General features: G+C 45.7%; 1 protein-coding gene across 2 annotated transcripts in view; it reads left to right on the plus strand.

Moving 5' to 3' along the window:
* TBC1D23 (TBC1 domain family member 23) overlaps positions 1–18428 on the plus strand; it is a 43234-nt gene extending 24806 nt beyond the window's left edge. The window contains exons 5-19 of one of the 2 annotated variants that reach the window (XM_069761027.1): positions 25–148; positions 2957–3081; positions 3163–3209; positions 4536–4639; positions 4734–4850; positions 6675–6767; positions 6850–7020; positions 10575–10617; positions 10693–10802; positions 10944–11086; positions 12663–12707; positions 14191–14279; positions 15237–15372; positions 15465–15659; positions 16992–18428. In XM_069761027.1, the coding sequence (XP_069617128.1) occupies positions 25–148; positions 2957–3081; positions 3163–3209; positions 4536–4639; positions 4734–4850; positions 6675–6767; positions 6850–7020; positions 10575–10617; positions 10693–10802; positions 10944–11086; positions 12663–12707; positions 14191–14279; positions 15237–15372; positions 15465–15659; positions 16992–17073 (1624 nt within the window). In that variant the 3' untranslated portion in view covers positions 17074–18428. The remainder of the gene's footprint in view (positions 1–24; positions 149–2956; positions 3082–3162; positions 3210–4535; positions 4640–4733; positions 4851–6674; positions 6768–6849; positions 7021–10574; positions 10618–10692; positions 10803–10943; positions 11087–12662; positions 12708–14190; positions 14280–15236; positions 15373–15464; positions 15660–16991) is intronic. The other variant, XM_069761028.1, reaches the window with a different exon arrangement.
* Positions 18429–22171: the final 3743 nt, after the last annotated feature.

The following is a 22171-nucleotide window of genomic DNA, read 5'->3' on the forward strand; positions in this document are numbered from 1 at the left end:
ATATTGACATTTTATTTTTTTTAGGGATTGTTACAAGAAAGGAAAACCATTCCATTTATTCCGGCTTCTTCTGCAGTATCATGAGCCCGAGCTCTGCTCTTTCCTAGATACTAAGAAGATCACTCCAGATCATTATGCACTTCATTGGGTAACTATTGGGCTTTACAATCGTGTTTAAGGTGACTTGCCATGATTTTGTTGAATGTAGTCTGTTATTTAAGCCTACATACTGGTGCTGAAAAGTTTGTGAACCCTTCTGAATTTTTCATATTTCTGCCTAAATTTGTCAGATTTTCAGACAAGTTCTAAAAGTAGATAAAGAGCGAAATCAGACGAATGAGTGAAGACTATTAGAGCTTAGTCTTTTTTTTTTTTAATTAAGATGATCCAATATCACATGTCTGTGAGTGACTAAAGTCTAAAGTATGTGACCCCTTTGCTCTGTGTGATCCCCTTGTGGAGCAATAACTGGTCCGGCCCATCGGCTTGTAGGACTTGTGGCCCATTCCTCCCTACAGAACCGCTTCACCTCTTATATTGGTCGTTTCTCCCTGAACTGTTCTCTTTAGATCCATCCACAACATTTCTGTACAATTAAGGCCACCAGGACTTTGACTTTGCCATTCCAAAACCTTATCTTGGTTCCTCTTTACCCATTTTGTAGAATGACTTTGGTGTTTCTAGACTCAGTGTTGCTGCATGAGCCGCGTTGTCTTTAGATTCGGCTCATGGACAGATGTCCTGACATTTGCTTTTCGATTTTGCTGATAAAATTCAATAGTCATTGTTCTATGATTGATGACCGCCGTCCTGGCCCAAATGCAGCAAAACCGGCCCAGATAGTATGGGGTTTCTATGCTGTAATTAGTGTTTTTCTTTCTCCAAACCTAAAACTTCTCATTTAAACACACAAATCTCTGTTGTGCTTTCATCCGTCCGTAGCCCTCTGGCTACCAGGTGACACTTAGCAAACTGCAGATAGCAGCAATGTTTTTTTTCCTTTGGAGAGCGGTGGCTTTCTCCCTGCAGTCCTGCCATGCACACCATTGTTGTTCAGTGTCACATTGATGGGGAACACATGGACATTGACTTTTCAAACCAAGCACAGGCGCTTAGTGCACCCTTGGTGTAGCCAAACAGTTCACTGCTCCTTCCCACCTACCTGTTTGTTTCATCTATCTCCACACTTTCTGGCTTCATAAAGCCAATCAAAATCAGCAGCATTCATTCCCCCCTGCTAGCTGAGATGTAGCAGAGGCAATTGAGTGTCGCCAGTGTTTGCTTAGCTTAATTAACTCTTTACGTGCTGCGATCAAAAGGACCTCAGCAAGTATATAGTGAAAAAGTAGTAGTTCCTCCCTCTTATCTCCCCATTGGCTCACCGCAGTGTCATCGTAGAGAGCTATGCTACAGCTATGGCTACTGGACACCTGAGTATGACCTTTAGGTCTGCCACAGACCAAAGCCTAAAAAGTGCAATGCTGAGAGACTGGGTAATGCCTATGTAGTACAAAATATTACCACTGCGATCAGGAGATCTTGTGTTCAAGTTCCCATGTCAGACCAAAAAAAAAAGTGTATAGTTTTAAAGGAGCATCGAAATCCAAAATGTCCGGAGGCACCAGAAACTTCTCATAGAGATAAAATATAACTTTTATTCTGTCCTTTAAAGAATATAGCAGTGGTTACAAGTGGGGTACGTGGAAAAAAACGTCGTTTTGGCCATAATGGGCCTTTTTCAAGCCAAAATTACAAGTTTAACCCCCCCCCCCCCCCTCCAGTAATTCCAGGGGTCGTTCCGAGCCTGCGCAGTGTGGTGCGTGAGAAACGGCCGCTGGACTCTCTAAAGTTTTAAAGGGGTTGTCCTCTACTCGGAAACACCTTTTCAATCTGAGTGCTTACCCAATTTAAAATAAAAATCTTATGCTAACTTCTCGTGCCGGTGCAGTTTTAGCGTCGTCGGGGCTCTTTCTTGGGGCTGACGTGAGGTTGTTACGTCATATAAACCCTGCCCCCGATCTATGCCGGCTTCACCGTTCCCACCTTCAGACGGTTTTCATCTATTTCATAAATGCAGGGCGTATGTTTAGAAATGAGTGTCCGGTCCCGGCACACTTGCTCTGCGGCACACTTGCCCTGCGGCACACTTGCCCTGCGGCACACTTGCCCTGCGGCACACTCGCTCTGCGGCACACTCGCCCTGCGGCACACTTGCCCTGCGGCACACTTGCCCTGCGGCACACTTGCCCTGCGGCATACTCGCTCTGCGGCACACTTGCCCTGCGGCACACTTGCCCTGCGGCACACTTGCCCTGCGGCATACTCGCTCTGCGGCACACTCGCTCTGCGGCACCCTCGCCCTGCGGCACACTTCCCCTTCGGCACACTTGCTCTGCGGCACACTCGCTCTGCGGCACACTCGCTCTGCGGCACACTCGCCCTGCGGCACACTCGCTCTGCGGCACACTCGCTCTGCGGCACACTTGCCCTGCGGCACACTTGCCCTGCGGCACACTCGCTCTGCGGCACACTCGCTCTGCGGCACACTCGCCCTGCGGCACACTCGCTCTGCGGCACACTTGCCCTGCGGCACACTTGCCCTGCGGCACACTTGCCCTGCGGCATACTCGCTCTGCGGCACACTCGCTCTGCGGCACCCTCGCCCTGCGGCACACTTCCCCTTCGGCACACTTGCTCTGCGGCACACTCGCTCTGCGGCACACTCGCTCTGCGGCACACTCGCCCTGCGGCACACTCGCTCTGCGGCACACTCGCTCTGCGGCACACTTGCCCTGCGGCACACTCGCCCTGCGGCACACTCGCTCTGCGGCACACTCGCTCTGCGGCACACTTGCCCTGCGGCACACTCGCCCTGCGGCACACTCGCCCTGCGGCACACTCGCCCTGCGGCACACTTGCCCTGCGGCTGACGGTCTCCCCATTTGTGCTTTTTCAGTTTGGAAGCCTCTTCGCGTGCCACTGCTCGGTGGAAGTCACCCAGGCGATTTGGGATAGTTACTTACAGCAGGCAGATCCATTCTTCATGTACTTCTTGATGCTGATCATGCTTGTCAATGTAAAGTGAGTACATGGGGGAGGGGAATCCCAGCGGCTCCACATCATTATTGATCTTACACTAATGGCTTTTCTCTCTATTTTCAGAGAGGTTGTGCTGTCAGAAGAAATGGAGTCTAAAGAAGAACTTATAAGTAAGACACTGAGCGTGTTGGAAAGGATCATATTATTTGGTTAATTCAGTGATCAAAACCCAGAGGCTAATACAGTCAGAAAATGTAACAGAAATAAGACACTATAGATGCCAGGATGGTTGAGAAGCTGAGAGGGATTTTTTGGTAGGCCATATAATTTGATTAATGGGAGACGGATTCTCGGCGACCAGTACCTCGTCCACACCAGCTTCAGACGTCACGTAGTGGCTGCGCCTGGTGCTGCAGAGCATTATAGCTACGGCCTATTCATGTACATCGGAAACCAGCTGTCATATCATTAAGTGCAGACTCTAAAGCCGGCCATACACATTAGATGGCTGCCGAACAACCATCTGAACCGACTCTTCCCATACACCTGATTGTTTGGCCTACTCTTCCTTTGTTCTCTATGGGAAAACTGCCCTTAATATGTAGATTTGTATTAATATTTTACACACACAGAAGATTTTTGCAAAGTTTTCCCACTTACAAAGAATGGAGAAGTCTGTAATATTTGTCGTAGGTTCACTTCAACTGTGAGAGACAGAATCTAAAAATAAAGACCAGAAAATCAAATTGTATGATTTTTAAATAATTAAATAGCATTTTATTGCATGACATAAGTATTTGATCACCTACCAACCAGCAAGAATTCTGGCTCTCACGGACCTGTTAGTTTTACTTTTAAGAAGCCCTCCTACCCTACACTCATTACCTGTATTACTTGCATCTGTTTGAACTTGTTACCTGTATAAAAGACACCGGTCCACACACTCGGTCACACTCCAACCTCTCCACCATGGCCAAGACCAAAGAGCTGTCTAAGGACACAGGGGACAAAATTTTAGACCTGCTCAAGGCTGGGATGGACTGTTATGTAATATATCCCATTGTTTGATGTATGGTGTAACACATTTCAAGGGATGGCTTTAGATCCTGAGCGGTATCAGGATATATTCTGAGCTGATATCTATTCATATCAATAATCTTTACACTTTTACTGTATGATTCTCTAATTATTGAGCTATATGTATTTAATGTATCCATTCCTGTATCATTACAGATACATGTACAGGTTTCTCTTGAAAAAGGCTCACAAGCCGAAACGTTGCAATAATTACCTGTGAAGTTACTACTTGGAGAGTATTATTGTCTCTTTTTTCCACTACGTATGCGGTTTAAATTTATAGTCTTTGGATGAAGAACATTATTGAAATTTCTAATAAATTCACGTTTGAATTGAATTGACTTTTACTGTGTGCCGGAGTTACTTTTTTGATGTAATAACTAGAAGTTTCCTTTTAAATCCGTGTTTATTTGTTGTAGAGTTTCTGGAAAGTCCCCCCACAAATCTTGATGTAGCGGACATTGAAGATCTGTTCAGCTTAGCCCATCATTACTATAGCAAGACTCCAGCTTCTTTCCGCAAGGTAAGTTCTTACTTTGTATTTCTTCCCATAGCCTACCTAATAATCAGAAGTGCCAGTCTGTAATCATGCTGGTGATTTACTCTATGTATCGCAGGACAACCAGAACTTGTTCGGCAGCAGCTTGATTGCTCTTAAGGACGACTCTGATCTCAGTCAGGCGCTTTGTTTGGCAATTTCTGTATCAGAAATTCTGCAAGCAAATCAGCAGGAGGTGAGTAAGTGCCATTGATTCCTGTCTGTAGGATGCACATCTGCAGTGCGGGCCTGAAGCTGAAAAAAAGTCATCTCGGCCACCTCTGGCAGAAGAGGCCTGTCTGGTGGCCAAGCCTCCAGCTCCAGAAAGACGTATCTATAACGCATAGATAGAAGAATACTATGCATAGTAGATAACTTACAGAGCGCCGGGGCCCCCAGTGATATTAAGAACGTGGCTCTTCAGACCTAGGGACCGAACTTTGAAAGTTCTCATATTGAGCGGACAGGAGGTGCGCCTGCTCGACCTCTTCTCCATTCGTTGTGCTTGGGAATGCGGCAGAGAAACGAGCACAGCCCTCCACTATTTGCTGCAGTCCCATAGTCAATGACTGGCGCTCAGATGGAGCATGTATACTTTTATACTTCTGCTCCATACGTTGTGCATGGGAATGCCGCAGTGAGACGAGCACAGGAACTCTACTATTTGCTGCAGTCCCATAGTCAATGACTGGTGCTCAGATGGAGCATGTATTCTTCTGCTCCATACGTTGTGCATGGGACTGCCGCAGGGAGACGGGCACAGAAACTCCACTATTTGCTGCAGTCCCATAGTCAATGACTGGCGCTCAGATGGAGCATGTATACTTCTGCTCCATACGTTGTGCATGGGAATGCCGCAGAGAGACGAGCACAGAAACTCCACTATTTGCTGCAGTTCCATAGTCAATGACTGGTGCTCAGATGGAGCATGTATACTTCTGCTCCATACGCTGTGCTTGGGAATGCCGCAGAGAGACGAGCACAGCGCTCCACTATTTGCTGCAGTCCCATAGTCAATGACTGGTGCTCAGATGGAGCATGTATACTTCTGCTCCATACGCTGTGCTTGGGAATGCCGCAGAGAAACGAGCACAGCCCTCCACTATTTGCTGCAGTCCCATAGTCAATGACTGGCGCTCAGATGGAGCATGTATACTTTTATACTTCTGCTCCATACGTTGTGCATGGGAATGCCGCAGTGAGACGAGCACAGGAACTCTACTATTTGCTGCAGTCCCATAGTCAATGACTGGTGCTCAGATGGAGCATGTATTCTTCTGCTCCATACGTTGTGCATGGGAATGCCGCAGAGAGACGAGCACAGAAACTCCACTATTTGCTGCAGTTCCATAGTCAATGACTGGTGCTCAGATGGAGCATGTATACTTCTGCTCCATACGCTGTGCTTGGGAATGCCGCAGAGAGACGAGCACAGCGCTCCACTATTTGCTGCAGTCCCATAGTCAATGACTGGTGCTCAGATGGAGCATGTATACTTCTGCTCCATACGTTGTGCTTGGGAATGCCGCAGAGAGACGAGTACAGTGCTCCACTATTTGCTGCAGTCCCATAGTCAATGACTGGTGCTCAGATGGAGCATGTATACCTCTACTCCATACAATACAGGGCTGCAGAACTGGTTTTAGAGCGCCTATATCGTGGTGTTGGACGGCCCCAGCAGCGAGACTCCCAGTGACCCATAAGTTATTCCACATCTTTACAATAACACTGTTAGATGACGATGTAATTCTGACATAATGAAGGCTTCTTTGTGGCTTTTATTTTTTAATTGCTTGTCTATTTTGCTGAACCATAGAGCAACCTTTAGTAAGGGTACCGAAGGTATATGCAAGCATATTTTTTTTATTCTGTATTAATAAACATATTATTGAAGTGACGTGGGCATCGATAATAAATTAAACTTATTTAAGGGAATCCCCAGTGAAGCATTTTGTTAATAATTGGTGAATGTGCGCTAACCCCCTGTTGTCGGCACTTTTGCCTTCTCTTGCCCGTGTAGGATGGCGTGCGGTTCTTTGTGGTAGACTGCCGGCCTGCGGAGCAGTACAATTCTGGGCATCTCTCCACAGCGTTTCATCTAGACTCTGACTTGGTATGTATAAGGACGGATGACGAGTCTCTGCTGTTAGTGCAGTCATATCTGTAGTATGGAGTCATAGACCTTTGTGTGACAGATGCTGCAGAATCCCGGAGAGTTTGCGCTGTCCGTGAAGTCTCTTTTGGAAGCGCAGAAGCAGTCCATCGAGTCCGGCTCCGTGGCCGGAGGAGAACACTTGTGCTTCATGGGCAGTGGCAGGGAAGAAGAAGACATGTACATGAATATGGTTCTTGCCCATTTCTTACAGGTTTGATCTCTTTACTTTTTATGATGTAAGCAACCTTGGTTGAACCTTTCTGCTTCTTCTTTTTTTTGTTCTTTTTTTTTTCTTCAGCAATTTATGGGGGGCCTCAGCACCTAGACCCCACAAATTAAAACTTCTGATTTGTTTTTTATGACATATCAAGTCTTCTTAAAGTACACATACTCTTATCTGTGTAATATGATTATCGTGACTTTGCATAAATCAATAGTGCAGTCCAATATAAGAAACGTTGGAACGGAAAAAGCTAATTATTTCTCCACTTATGAGCCCCTTCCTCACTTCCCTCTTCCATTTTGAATTCACCATACACTCTGAAAAACAGTAGAAATCCAACATGGTTAAATAATATGGACTTCCAGCACAGTAAGGTATCAGATTACAGCTGCTTATTGAAGTTTATAGAAGGGGAAGGAGGAGAGAGTAGTGATAGACACAGACGCCATCAAACCCATTCTGCTACTTTTTAGTAAGTTTTTATCTCACTTTACAGTTTGATGCACAGTTACACTGCTCAGTACTGCTGCATAATTTCCTGCATCCTGTTGTTGCTCCATCTGATCAAGCACTACAGAGACAGGAGAGTGGGATTTCCTATATATGTGTGTGAATTGTCTGTAGGAGACATCATAGCAGCTAGTGTCCACCCGAAAGAATGGAGAGAAGCGCGCTAGTGTCCACCCAATAGAATAAAGTGAGCGCTAGTGTCCACCCAATAGAATAGAGCGCTAGTGTCCACCCAATAGAATAGAGAGAGCGCTAGTGTCCAGCCAATAGAATAGAGAGAGCGCTAGTGTAAACCCGAAAGAATGGAGAGCGCTGGTGTCCACCCAATAGAATAGAAAGCGCTGGTGTCCACCCAATAGAATAGAGAGCGCTAGTGTCCACCCAATAGAATAGAGAGCGTTGGTGTCCACCCAATAAAATAGAGCGCTAGTGTCCACCCAATAAAATAGAGAGTGCTAGTGTCCACCCAATAGAATAGAGAGAGCGCTAGTGTCCACCTGATAGAATAGAAAGTGCTAGTGTCCACCCAATAGAATAGAGAGCGGTAGTGTCAACCCAATAGAATAGAGAGCGCTGGTGTCCACCCAATAAAATAGAGAGCGCTAGTGCCCACCCGATAGAATAGAGAGAGCGCTAGTGTCCACCCGATAGAATTGAGAGAGCGCTAGTGTCCACCCGATAGAATAGAAAGTGCTGGTCTCCAGCCGATAGAATATAGAGAGCGCTAGTGCCCACCAGATAGAATAGAGAGAGCGCTAGTATCTACCCGATAGAATAGAGAGAGCGCTAGTGTCCATCCGATAGAATAGAGAGCGCTAGTGTCCACCCGATAGAATAGAGAGAGCGCTAGTGTCCACCCGATAGAATAGAGCGCTAGTGTCCACCCGATAGAATAGAGAGCGCTAGTGTCCACCCGATAGAATAGAGCGCTAGTGTCCACCCGATAGAATAGAGAGCGCTAGTGTCCACCCGATAGAATAGAGAGAGCGCTAGTGTCCACCCAATAGAATAGAAAGCGCTGGTGTCCACCCAATAGAATAGAGAGCGCTAGTGTCCACCCAATAGAATAGAGAGCGTTGGTGTCCACCCAATAAAATAGAGCGCTAGTGTCCACCCAATAAAATAGAGAGTGCTAGTGTCCACCCAATAGAATAGAGAGAGCGCTAGTGTCCACCTGATAGAATAGAAAGTGCTAGTGTCCACCCAATAGAATAGAGAGCGGTAGTGTCAACCCAATAGAATAGAGAGCGCTGGTGTCCACCCAATAAAATAGAGAGCGCTAGTGCCCACCCGATAGAATAGAGAGAGCGCTAGTGTCCACCCGATAGAATTGAGAGAGCGCTAGTGTCCACCCGATAGAATAGAAAGTGCTGGTCTCCAGCCGATAGAATATAGAGAGCGCTAGTGCCCACCAGATAGAATAGAGAGAGCGCTAGTATCTACCCGATAGAATAGAGAGAGCGCTAGTGTCCATCCGATAGAATAGAGAGCGCTAGTGTCCACCCGATAGAATAGAGAGAGCGCTAGTGTCCACCCGATAGAATAGAGCGTCAGTGTCCACCCGATAGAATAGAGAGCGCTAGTGTCCACCCGATAGAATAGAGAGCGCTAGTGTCCACCCGATAGAATAGAGAGCGCTAGTGTCCACCCGATAGAATAGAGAGAGCGCTAGTGTCCACCCGATAGAATAGAGCGCTAGTGTCCACCCGATAGAATAGAGCGCTAGTGTCCACCCGATAGAATAGAGAGAGCGCTAGTGTCCACCCGATAGAATAGAGAGCGCTAGTGTCCACCCGATAGAATAGAGAGAGCGCTAGTGTCCACCCGATAGAATAGAGAGAGCGCTAGTGTCCACCCGATAGAATAGAGAGAGCGCTAGTGTCCACCCGATAGAATAGAGAGAGCGCTAGTGTCCACCCGATAGAATAGAGAGAGCGCTAGTGTCCACCCGATAGAATAGAGAGAGCGCTAGTGTCCACCCGATAGAATAGAGCGTCAGTGTCCACCCAATAGAATAGAGAGCGCTAGTGTCCACCCGATAGAATAGAGAGAGCGCTAGTGTCCACCCGATAGAATAGAGAGAGCGCTAGTGTCCACCCGATAGAATAGAGAGAGCGCTAGTGTCCACCCGATAGAATAGAGAGAGCGCTAGTGTCCACCCGATAGAATAGAGAGAGCGCTAGTGTCCACCCGATAGAATAGAGAGAGCGCTAGTGTCCACCCGATAGAATAGAGAGCGCTAGTGTCCACCCGATAGAATAGAGAGAGCGCTAGTGTCCACCCGATAGAATAGAGAGAGCGCTAGTGTCCACCCGATAGAATAGAGAGAGCGCTAGTGTCCACCCGATAGAATAGAGAGAGCGCTAGTGTCCACCCGATAGAATAGAGTGCTAGTCTCCAGCCGATAGAATAGAGAGCGCTAGTGTCCACCCAATAGAATAGAGAGAGCGCTAGTGCCCACCCGATAGAATAGAGTGCTAGTCTCCACCCGACAGAATATAGAGAGTGCTAGTGCCCACCCAATAGAATAGAGAGCGCTAGTGTCCACCCGATAGAATAGAGAGCTCTAGTGTCCACCCGATAGAATAGAGAGCGCTAGTCTCCAGCCAATAGAATAGAGAGCGCTAGTGTCCACCCAATAGAATAGAGAGAGCGCTAGTGTCCACCCGATAGAATAGAAAGTGCTAGTCTCCACCCGATAGAATATAGAGAGTGCTAGTGCCCACCCAATAGAATAGAGAGAGCGCTAGTGTCCACCCAATAGAATAGAGAGAGCGCTAGTGCCCACCCGATAGAATAGAGTGCTAGTCTCCACCCGATAGAATATAGAGAGTGCTAGTGCCCACCCAATAGAATAGAGAGCGTCTGCAGACGGGGAAGCTGGCGACGTGTACAGTCCTGTAATGGCCGGTATGGAGTTGTTGTTTTAGCTCTCACCTGAAGTGACAAGTGCAGTTTAAATTGCTTGAAAATAGAATTAGAATGAAAGATGTATAAAATTGATTTGTTGTTTTTTTTTTCTTGCTCAATAGAAAAACAAGGAATATATCAGTATTGCCAAAGGAGGGTTTATGGGTGAGTAAGGTTCTGCGGTGGGGTTCCGTTGTGCGGCGTTGGATGTTGGGGGTCACTCTGTGCTTCGCTCTTTAGTTCTGCAGCAGCACCTGGCCGACATTAATGCGGAAGGACCGGACTCCGGCTACGGACACTGGATTGTTAGCACATCGGGGTCTCGGGGCAGTGTGAGCTCCATCACAGATGTAAGTACCCCCCATAGCCTGATAGCCCCTCTGTCTCCCATAGGAAGCTATTCATGGAGTATTCCTCCGTTACAAGCTCGTTGTGAAGAGCTGATGGCTGAATGTTTTCCGTATAATCGGGTTTTGCCTCTGATTTTGCAGGGCGATGCTTCCAATGGCTATGGTGATGGAAAAGGGGTGAAGTCTTTAGTTAATAAAATGACTGTGGCACTAAAAACCAAGTCTGTGAACGTGAAGGAGAAGGTTATCAGCTTCATTGAGAATACCTCCACCCCAGTAGATCGGTGAGTTACAATGTATCCGCGGACTGATCCTTGTTTTATTACACTTGGGTCCTACATTGTTTCTTGGTGTTACGTATCAGATATTATTCGCTTCTCATCTATCGAAGCCTCTTTATATATGATATTATATTACTTACTCATAGAGTAATAACTAGTTAATTAGAGGGGGGCTCTGCGATCATCTGATGGCTGAGGGTCCGGCTTCTCCAACACCTTGTAATGCATTTATAGACTTGGGTTTGGTGTTATACAGCTGCAGTCTGCGGGGGATTGAGAACAGGTGACCCCCATCTTTTCTAGCACCTCTTCTTTCATGGGATATGGTACCCTTCTCAGTTTAAACATCCTGTCTGTTAGACAATTGGGCATCATTCACAATAGTATTGATGCCCGCAAAGAGGAGATGGGAAGCCCATCACAAGACTGGGGCTGTATCTCAGCAATGGAGGGGCTCAGAGACCAAAGAAAAACGGCAGCAGATTGAGAACAGTGGCATATATATATCAGATGAAAAATACATATTTTTGGCAATAACAGACAATCTTTTTTTGACTATGCGGGGATGAGTATTACAATGCCACTTAAAGGGGGTTTCCGGGACAATGTGTTTTTTTTTTTTTTTACTTTGGACCTAAGAACTAACCGGTAACTACCTGCCGTTTCTCTCTGGTGGCTGCTGAGAACAATCACTGACCGCTCCTGCCGGCGATTCTGCTGCTACACGTCAGCAGAGTGGCTTTTTCTCTTATGGGCTGCTCTGTTGAAGGGGGGGGGGACTTGCCGGCAACATGCTGATTGACAGCCGACTCCATGCAGTTAGGCAGTGGGTAACCGACTGTCAATCAGCATGCCATCAGCAGTCACACCTCTTCAACAGAGCAGAGCAGAAGAGAAAGGGCTACTCTGTCGACTTGATGCCATCAGAATCTCTGGAAGGAGCCGTCTATGACCGGAGTCGGCAGACATCAGTGGCACTGAGCAGAACAGGCAGGTAGTTAGTAGCTGCCTGCCTGTTAGTTCTTAGGCTCATACTAAAAACTTAAATTGGTCCCGGATAACCCTTGTAAGGATGCATTCACACATTTGTGAGTTTTTGGAAAATTCAATCTGATTTATTTTTCTTTCTTGTCGGACAGCAGTCTGACACATACTCCGAGCATGTCCTATTGTGATCTGATGTAGAGGACTAGGTCGTGCTCGGGGGCTCTGCGTGCACACCAACATCAGCACGGGTGTGTGAATGCGTCTGCCGGAGATGTGCCGGGGTCCCAGCGATCTATTCCCTACCTCTATAGCCCTCATGATCCTAGGAATGAAGGGACTGCTGCGGCCCCCAGCGATCACCAAGTGATGGCTTCTCCTAGCTCTATGCCTTCACTTGCTGTGATGGAAATCTAGCTTTGTGATGTCCCGGAGTACAACCTGCATGTATGGTGGTCGTACACGGTGTGCTTGTCCCATTGTGGCCTTAGTTGGGGTTGATCATCGGCCATGTTGTAGGGTCTGGTAACGTGTCCCATGACTGTTATTGATGTAACCCTTTTCGGTTTGTGTCCTGTGCCTCAATTTACTGTAGAATGACTTTCAATCTTCCCTGGCCAGAGCGGGCGAGTTTGGAGCGGTAAGCCATAGTGAGCTGCGATTCCACCACCTCTTCTGTACTTCTAACACCGCGCCTCACTCTGTAAGCATCAGTCACGCTGACCCGTGCCACAAGCCACGTCTCCCCAGCCCGCCACCTTCTATGCCCACAGTCTATGACCTAGAACTATAGGCAGATGAAGCCATTAGTGTCTTGTTCTCTGAGCCTCGTCCTTATTGTGCTGCCCCCTTGTGGCCGGTCAGTGTCACTGATGCTTCTCACTCCATTACTGATGCGTAGAGGGACGCACTCGCCACTTTTCTCCTAACCGCACAAAAGCACTAATGTCCTCTTCCATCTGCAGCCGATCTGCTCTCTGTCCATAACATTTCACTGTAGAACAGTAGCTTGTTATTGCTAACCATTTCCTCTGACATTTCTCCAGTAGGCGTCCCCATTAGAGACACATTACTGTTTTTTTTCCCATTAGTGCCCATTAAATGCTGCAAAATATTTGACAATCGCTGTGTGCATAAATATTTTGTAAGCTTTCCGCCTGCTGCAGTTTCTTCGTTTTTTGATAAATCTGTCATCCGGTAGCCATGTCGTTTGCTGGTCTCCATGCCGTCCTCATAAGAAGCTCATTTACTCCAGACTTCTTTTTTTTTTCTTTCAGAGCATTGTTTGCCGTTTTACTGTCATCAAGTTGCTCAAGGACTTGTATAGAAGTAGAGGAAGGGTCTGCTAGCCGATGACTGGTCTGGTAGTTCATCCCCATTGATATGAATAGGACGGAGCCGTAAGATTAGACCCAACCCCAGGATAAGACGGGTCCCAATCCTAGATGACTCCTACAACCATTTTATGGTTTGTGAAAAAGTGATTGGTAGGAAACCTATCTGCAGGGACACCAACCAGCTCCCGGAACGATGATGTTCCCAACCCCATCACCTCTGGAGAGGTCCCTGTTCTTTGGAGGACCCAGAGGTTGTCAGTCCATCACTCCCTGACATGGGTGAGGTTGTCAGACACCTTATAGTTGGAATATCCTGACCTTCCAGTGGGTGCTGGTGGATGTGTATTGTATGGACTATGTACGTTCTATGGACAAAATTGATGGGCGTCTTGTGATACCTTTGTCCATATAGTGCAGTTCTTCTCTTCAGTGCAGCTGCTTGGCCACCAGTGATCGATATGTTCCTTCGTCCTTGGGGAACTTCACACTGCAGGAATTCGATTTTTTTCTTTCTTACATTTTGACATAATGTTTTGTGTATAGAAGAGACAGAAGATACAGCGACTGCTTGTCAGGATGTTGGCGGTAGCGTTACCATCACTAACTGACAATTTGAGATGTTTTGCTGGTAGCAGTCAGGCATCTGCGCTTGCACGGACCTTTACTAGTGACGTTTCCTGCAGTGCTTTCTGCCTAACAGAAGTCTTCTCTGCGGCGCCTCGCTCCTCACACAGAGCTCGTATCTCCTGCATAATGAAATCCTCTTTTCTTGTCTGAATCCTGCAGACACGTGAGCAGCAGCGACCGAGTGGGGAAGCCATACCGGGGGGTGAAACCAGTGTTTAGTATTGGGGATGAAGAAGAATACGACACAGGTAAAAAATATTTACAGCTTTTTTTTCCTAAATGTATGTTTGTGTTGTCCGTCATGTGTAGCTTTTTAAAGGGGAAATCAGAGTTCGTGTCATTACAAAAATGTAATAATTTTATTTATATAGCACCAACATATCCCGCAGCGCTGCAAACAGAAAAAATAAACTATATCCTGCGTTTCCATCTGTTCTCCCGTTCTATGATCCTGATCCATCAAAGCTTTTGCACTAGAATTCTGGGGTAAAAGCTTTGGAAAGTTTTAGAATTTTGTCACTTGTACACCAGTATTTTTGGTATGGGGACGTGGCGAGGGTGGGACACCATAGCTTATCGAATTCATGAAGTGCTTCGGCATTCCCTATGCCAGAAATCTCACTCCATCTTCTGCCTGGAGGGATTTTTTTTTTTTTCTCGTCAGACGCTTCAGATTCACGAAGAGTAGAGTAGAGCGAACATGAATGTAAAGTTCGGGGTACGTACCAGACAGTTGGTGTACGGTGCTAAACTCCAAACACGGACTTCTCCCGAGATAGAGCGGTCTTGATGAATTGGGACATGAATTGGGACCAGCGTTTACAAGCGATCATGATGGCAGTAGTATGTCGGCCATTGGCAGCCAATGATTGACTGCAGTGGTCAATTGCTGTCTGCTCGTAAAGAAAAACCACCGTCGAGTCAGCGCAGGACCACCTACGAAAGATGATGGGAATGGTTCTTTTTTTCTTTTATTTGCAGTTGATTTTCAGTAAGTGACATATCGCTGGAATCAGGGTTTCTGTCTTCACATGACGCTGCTCTCAGATTAGGTGGCAAAAACCTGGCGTCAGATTCCCTTTCAGTAGTGAAAACCTGTCAATATCACTGAACTCGCCACATCCTGGGATGGATGAACATTCTCAGCGCTGATTACTTTTAAATCCTATAAATTATTCAAAAATGGAAATAATTTATCCTTTCAGATGAGATTGACAGCGCCTCCATATCTGACGACGACCGCAAGGAAATCGTTAACATTCAGACCTGGATAAACAAGCCTGACATCAAACATCATTTCCCCTGTCACGAAGTTAAAGAAAATGGGCATATGTTCCTCAGGTCCGTCACTGAGCCTCGGTAAGTTAATCCCCTGTTTCGGCAACGTAATGACTTTTCTTTCTTTCTTTTTTTTCCCATGTTTCTTTTTATAGCCACCTTTTGATAACTGCAACCCATATGTATTGTTTGCGGGAAATCCAGTCTAGAAAGGGATTTGCTTACATACAGTCACGACAGGCGCTCAGCTCCGTCGTCAAGATCACGTCGAAAAAGAAGCACCCCGAGCTGATCACGTTTAAGTATGGAAATAGCAGTGCCTCGGGCGTGGAAATATTAGCAGTGGAGAGGTAAGTGTCACATCATCTCCTGAAGGCCAGGGTGGATCCTCTCCGCCGTATCTGGCAACCTTCTATGTGTAGACTCAGCTTTTACCTGCGTTACTGACATTATTGGGTGAATGCGTAAAAGGGATCTCCACCCTATAAAGTGCCTCCTTCCATTTCCTGTGGCATTTCAGCTTCTTCTCATCGCATTAAAGCTATGTTCACACATTGTTTTTTTTTTTAATGCAGATTTTCAGCTGCGTTTTACAGTACCAGCAAAGTCTGAGATTTCAGAAATCTCATGCACTCAGCTTGTTTTTGTTGTCTTCAGTATTTTGTGCAATACCTAGTCTTTTTTTCAAAATGCAGCATGTCACTTCTTTCAGCGTTTTTCAACCATAGAAAGCAATGGATGGTGCAAAAACGCAGGAATCTGTTTTTGCTGTGTTTTCGGTGCCAAAGCTTGATGAAGAGACAAATGTACCCTGACAAAAAACGCAGGGAAAAAAAATGCAGCAAAAACTAAGCAAAACTTGATTTATTTTTTTTAAGCAAGTTTCCTACTGCCAAGAGAGCAAGGTTTTGCCTGCGGGAAAAAAACGCATCGTGTGAACATATCCTAAAGGCGCTGTTCAGCCTAAATTTTAATGTTCTGGGGGCATAGATGTGGTGAAAATAACAAAATCTGCCAAATTAACCTGTAGTCACCTGCGTGGATCCAGCACAAGCCTCTCCAATGGTCAGGGTTCTCTGGCTGCAGCATTCGGGGGACTAGAACGGTGCTTCATTGCGGATGGTCATTCCCAGTCCCCCTCCTATAACAAGGATATGTGATTCCCCCAGAGTTTACATGTCCTCCTCTGAGAGGGAGGAATGAGCTACTGCCCAGACGAGCACCCTGAGGCCGATAATAAGGGATTATCCAGTAGTGGACGACCCTTTTTTAGGGATCATGCACATGCCAAAATCTTGCATGAGGATCTTGTCCACTCCATAGTCTGTACAGGCTCCATTGCCGTACATCTAGAGCAGAGGTCCCCAACTCCAGTCCTCAAGGCCCACCAACAGGTCATGTTTTCAGGATTTCCTTTGCATTGCACAGGTGATGCAATTATTACCTGGGCAAGACTAAGGAAATCCTGAAAACATGACCTGTTGGTGGGCCTTGAGGACTGGAGTTGGGGACCTCTGATCTAGAGGACGATGCCTCCATACCTGCGGCACACCAAGCAAAACGTCAGCATGAAATTGGGGGTCTGCAGAGATATGGTCCACCTCGATGGCAGCCAGGTTATGACTCAATTACAGCCCTCGTATTCTTGTCTCACTCACCCTTTATGCATTTTTCCCACCCAGGTATTTAATTCCAAACGCAGGAGATGCAACCAAAGCCATTAAGCAACAGATCATTAAAGTCCTGGATGCTCTGGAGAGCTAACACCTCCCTGACATCACACGGGCCCCATGTCTGGGCAAGAAAAGACGTTTTCTATTTGTTGGCAAGATAATAAAATACTTTATTTAATTTTCTCCGGATTCTCTTTCATAGCACTCCCTTTTTGCATTCATTTTGTTTTTTTTGTATACGATTACTGAACATTATTGGAAGCGAGCGCAGAGGAGGCGATATACGGACGATGTCGGCCATCGCTCCACTGTCGGGAGTGACGATAAATGACCCTCGGAGGAATTGCTAGAAGACGTGTTGCTCTCCGCGATCAGACGTTGGCAATAAGGTCAGCGCTCCTGACCCTGATGCATCAGTATTTAGCGCTGACGGTGTAGAGAGAGGACTGCGTTACACACCGGAAGCCGATTCTCACCTATACCAAATCCCTAATGACCGCAGTGCACTAATAATGTTAGACCGAGCTGTGAGCGCCATTTTCTACATAAAACAAACTGTTTCTAACTTAGACAGGGCAAGCATTGTATACCGAGCTAACGATGTTCACTTAATTAGAGTTGGCATATTTGCAAGTTGTACATGGGGATCTTGTGCAATGTGTCTTTGAAGCAAACAGAACGAAAATGGACATTTAAAGGGATTTTCTAGAAGAAAAAAAAAAAGGAATGAAAGGGGAATGTCATAAGTAAATTCCCTTAATTGACAAATAACAATTGACCTAGTACACTAAAATGGCCATCATTCTGTTACAATGACTGACACCTGTCCTAGAATATTAATAGGCCAGGTGTCTGTGAGCATGTGCAGTACGAAGCTCCGCGGCCGGGATCCGGACATGACCTACGCTCTGAAGCTGTCGGGGTCACCGCAGCGGAGCGTCCTACCTCACATACCGACAGACATCTGTTCTATTCCTTTTCTTACCATTTCTGGAGCAATCCTTTTTAAGAAAAGTTTTCTGGAACTTTTCCAAATCTGTTTTGTATCTTTTGTTGCTCCAGCCGTCCTGCCTTCGCACATGCCACCTCCTGAGGTTGGTGATCGGCTGCAGCAGTCAAGTGACTGATGATTGGGACGTCATCACTTTTTAGCACAGATTTTGGAAAATCCTTGAAAATCTCATTAATGGTTATCTTCCACCATACTGTTAGGAGGCAGTAGGTAGAAGCTGCGAGTGTATGGTGATGCACACAGAAGGCTCCTACTTCTTTCCTGGATGGCTGGTTAAAGAAAAAAAATCACATGATTCTGAATGATTGGCGACATCAGGACCAATGTGACTTCTACAAGTGATGAGACATTAAATGATGGAAAATCGTGTCTGTACATTCTGCTTTTAAGATGATTATAGGTAAATGAATAATAAAACATCTTAAAGAAAAAGATTATTTTTTTATTGGCGTCATTCACTTAAACGGACGACTTATGATTCTGGTAATCCACCTTTCTGGATCCTGTGAGGTCTGTGGCACAGAATTGCACCATCCATTAGTTTCCTTTCTAAAAGTTGAAGATCTGCAGTGAGCAGGAAAGTAGTTCAGATCTATCTATCCTGTCTTCGTAGGGGCCAATTACATTTTTATTGTCTAAACACTTTTATTTGAGGATTATACAATATAACAAGGTCACAGCATAGAACAAATGGCATTTCCCATCACTCCTGTCTGGCAAGGTTAACCTTGAGAAAAATATACCAGAAGGAAGCCGCCTTACCAACACCAGTCAGGTCACAAATGCCCAGGCAGGATGCAGCAGACCCCCATTATAAAGGCAGGGGGGCAGCACAGGTGCAAACTACTGATGAAAGCAGCCACTCACAAACCTACCAAATTATGGGGGGCTGCTACCTTGTAGAAAACATGCACACAAATGAGGCTTGAGTAGGATGCCTGTTATACACGTACGTGTGATGCACAGAGTCCGGCTTACAGACTATTGATCATGCCCATAATATTATTTCAAAGTTAGCCTTGCCCTTAAAATATCATGGGTCTAATATCATAAAAAGTATAAGCCACCCATGTCAGGCACCACATATCACCTACTTTATCGGGAGAGAATACTTCTCATCGCCTGGGGCCTGCTGTGAGTCAAAGGGGACTCAAACCAGAACTTCCATCCCAAATTTAAGGACCGTGTCTATTCTTATACACCAACTCTCATAGGAAGCTGCACTATTTACCATATTGACCCAGTGTGAAATTCGCAGGGGTCTTCTATCCATTCCGATAGCTGCTACTGCGCATGCGCCATCTTACTGGAGAAGAAAAAAAATTCCTCCTCCAAGATGGCGCTGCCTGCGCAGTAGAAGCTCGGAGATGGCTGAGAGCTGCTACTGCTCCTCCTTCAGTAAGATGGAGCCGCCGGCGCATGCACAGTAGCAGCTATTGGATCACAGCTATAGACACTGAGAGCTGCTACTGTGCAGGCGCCATTTTCAAATTGATTTTTTTTTTTCTCCAAGCTGAATAAAATGTATTCTTGGCACACTAAACATGCGATTATGCTGCAGAGCAGAGTCACAAAGGTTTTTTTTTTTTTTTGCAGTATCTACAGATATTCATTATGCAAACTAGAGGCCGGGTCAGTGAGGGATCAGTGACCTGTCAGCAGTCTGCATTATGAATTTGTAATCAGAGCACCACATGAAGACCCCGTCCAGCCCCACCTTAGGGCACGGGCATATCATTAGCACAAAGCTGAAAATAAAAATTAACCAACCATAAAATGGATTTAATCACCCAATGTATCATTTTAATCAGTATTAATGCGCCGACCTGACACTGTGTAGGTTACTGTGCACAATTCTGCTGAAAGGCTCCCTTTAAGACGTTATAAGGGTTAAAAGTTGACCAGCGATTTCTCATTTTTCTAACAGAATTTACAAAAACATTTTTTTTAGGGACCACCTCACATTTGAAGTGAGTTTTAGGGGTCAACATGACAGAAAATACCCAAAAGTGACACCATTCTAAAAACTGCACCCCTCAAGGTGCACAAAACCACATTTATGAAATTTATTAAGGCCTTGTGCCCACGTTTCAGAAATGCTGCAAAAGTGTCCGCAGGATTTCCGCAACTCCCTGCTGCTGGTAAAACGCATCCGGAATTCGCATGTGGTTTCCCGCAAAACACAAGCGTTTTTATCTTGCAGAATACTTGCGTTTTCCAAGCGATTTGAAGCATCACTTGGAAAAGTGATTGATAGGTGTGACCAACTTTTTACTATTGATGCTGCCTATGCAGCGTCAGTAGTAAAAGAATGTTAAAAAAATATGGTTATTCTCACCTTCCGAAGGCCTACGATCTCAGTGGCAATGCCGGTACGTTCCGCTCCCAGGGATGCTTTGCGCGAAGGACCTTTGTGACGTCGCGTTACTGCGATGTCATCTCGGGTGATTCGCACAATGCGTCCTTGGGAACGGAAGCCGTCCCGTGCACTGCTGAGAGGCGGGAGGACTCCGGGGCCATCAGATGGTAAGTATATCCCTATTTTTTATTTAAATTTTGTTTGTTTTTTTACAGAAATATGGATCCCAGAACCCTGGAGGAGAGTCTCCTCTCCTCCAGACCCGGGTACCATCCGTACATGAAGCGCTCACTTTACGCATGTGGCTGTGCCCACCATGTGTAAAGTGAGCGTTTCAATGCAATCCTATGGCGGCGGAATCGCCGCGATTCTGCAGAAATAATGAACATGCTGCGGAGTTTATCGCTATGAAAACTTGCAGCATGGGCACAGCAACTGTGGCATCCCATAGGATTGCATGGGAATGTAGTTTTTAAGCATTTTTATGTGTTTCCGCTGCGGCAAAAAACACGGTAGAAATGGATAAAAAACGCAACGTGGGCACACAGTCTAACCCTTCAGGTGCTTCAATTAACTGGGACGATATCCTGAGACACAAAAATACACAAAGAAAATGGGAGACGTTTATTAGCATCCTGGATAGGACCTGTGCACAGTATATACCGTATGGGAATAAACATACTAGAAATAGGAGGAAACCAATATGGCTAAATAGAGCTGTAAGGGGCGCAATAAGTGACAAAAAGAAAGCATTTAGAGAATTAAAGGAAGTAGGTAGTGAGGAGGCATTAAATAAATACAGAAAATTAAATAAATTCTGTAAAAAGCAAATCAAGGCAGCAAAGATTGAGACAGAGAGACTCCTTGCCAGAGAGAGTAAAAATAATCCTAAAATATTCTTTAACTACATAAATAGTAAGAAACTAAATAATGATAGTGTTGGCCCCCTTAAAAATAGTCTGGGTGAGATGGTGGATGAGGAAAAAGCCAATATGCTAAATGACTTTTTTTCATCAGTATTTACACAAGAAAATCCCATGGCAGACAAAATGTCTAGTGATAAAAATTCTCAATTAAATGTCACCTGCTTAACCCAGCAGGAAGTGCGGCGGCGTCTAAAAATCACTAAAATTGACAAATCTCCGGGCCCGGATGGGATACACCCCCGAGTACTGCAGGAATTAAGTACAGTCATTGATAGACCATTATTTTTAATCTTTAAAGACTCCATAATAACAGGGTCTGTGCCACAGGACTGGCGTATAGCAAATGTGGTGCCAATCTTCAAAAAGGGGACAAAAACTGAACTCGGTAATTATAGGCCAGTAAGCTTAACCTCTACTGTGGGTAAAATCCTGGAGGGCATTCTAAGGGACGCTATACTGGAGTATCTGAAGAGGAATAACCTCATGACCCAGTATCAGCACGGGTTTACTAGGGACCGTTCATGTCAGACTAATTTGATCAGTTTCTATGAAGAGGTAAGTTCCGGACTGGACCAAGGGAACCCAGTGGACGTAGTGTATATGGACTTTTCAAAAGCTTTTGATACTGTGCCACACAAAAGGTTGATACATAAAATGAGAATAATGGGGATAGGGGAAAATATGTGCAAGTGGGTTGAGAGCTGGCTCAGGGATAGGAAACAAAGGGTGGTTATTAATGGAGCACACTCGGACTGGGTAGCGGTTAGCAGTGGGGTACCACAGGGGTCAGTATTGGGCCCTCTACTTTTTAACATATTTATTAATGACCTTGTAGGGGGCATTCAGAGTAGAATTTCAATATTTGCAGATGACACTAAACTCTGCAGGGTAA

The sequence above is a fragment of the Ranitomeya imitator genome, chromosome 3 (genome assembly GCF_032444005.1).
Source record: "Ranitomeya imitator isolate aRanImi1 chromosome 3, aRanImi1.pri, whole genome shotgun sequence".
Taxonomy (NCBI): domain Eukaryota; kingdom Metazoa; phylum Chordata; class Amphibia; order Anura; family Dendrobatidae; genus Ranitomeya; species Ranitomeya imitator.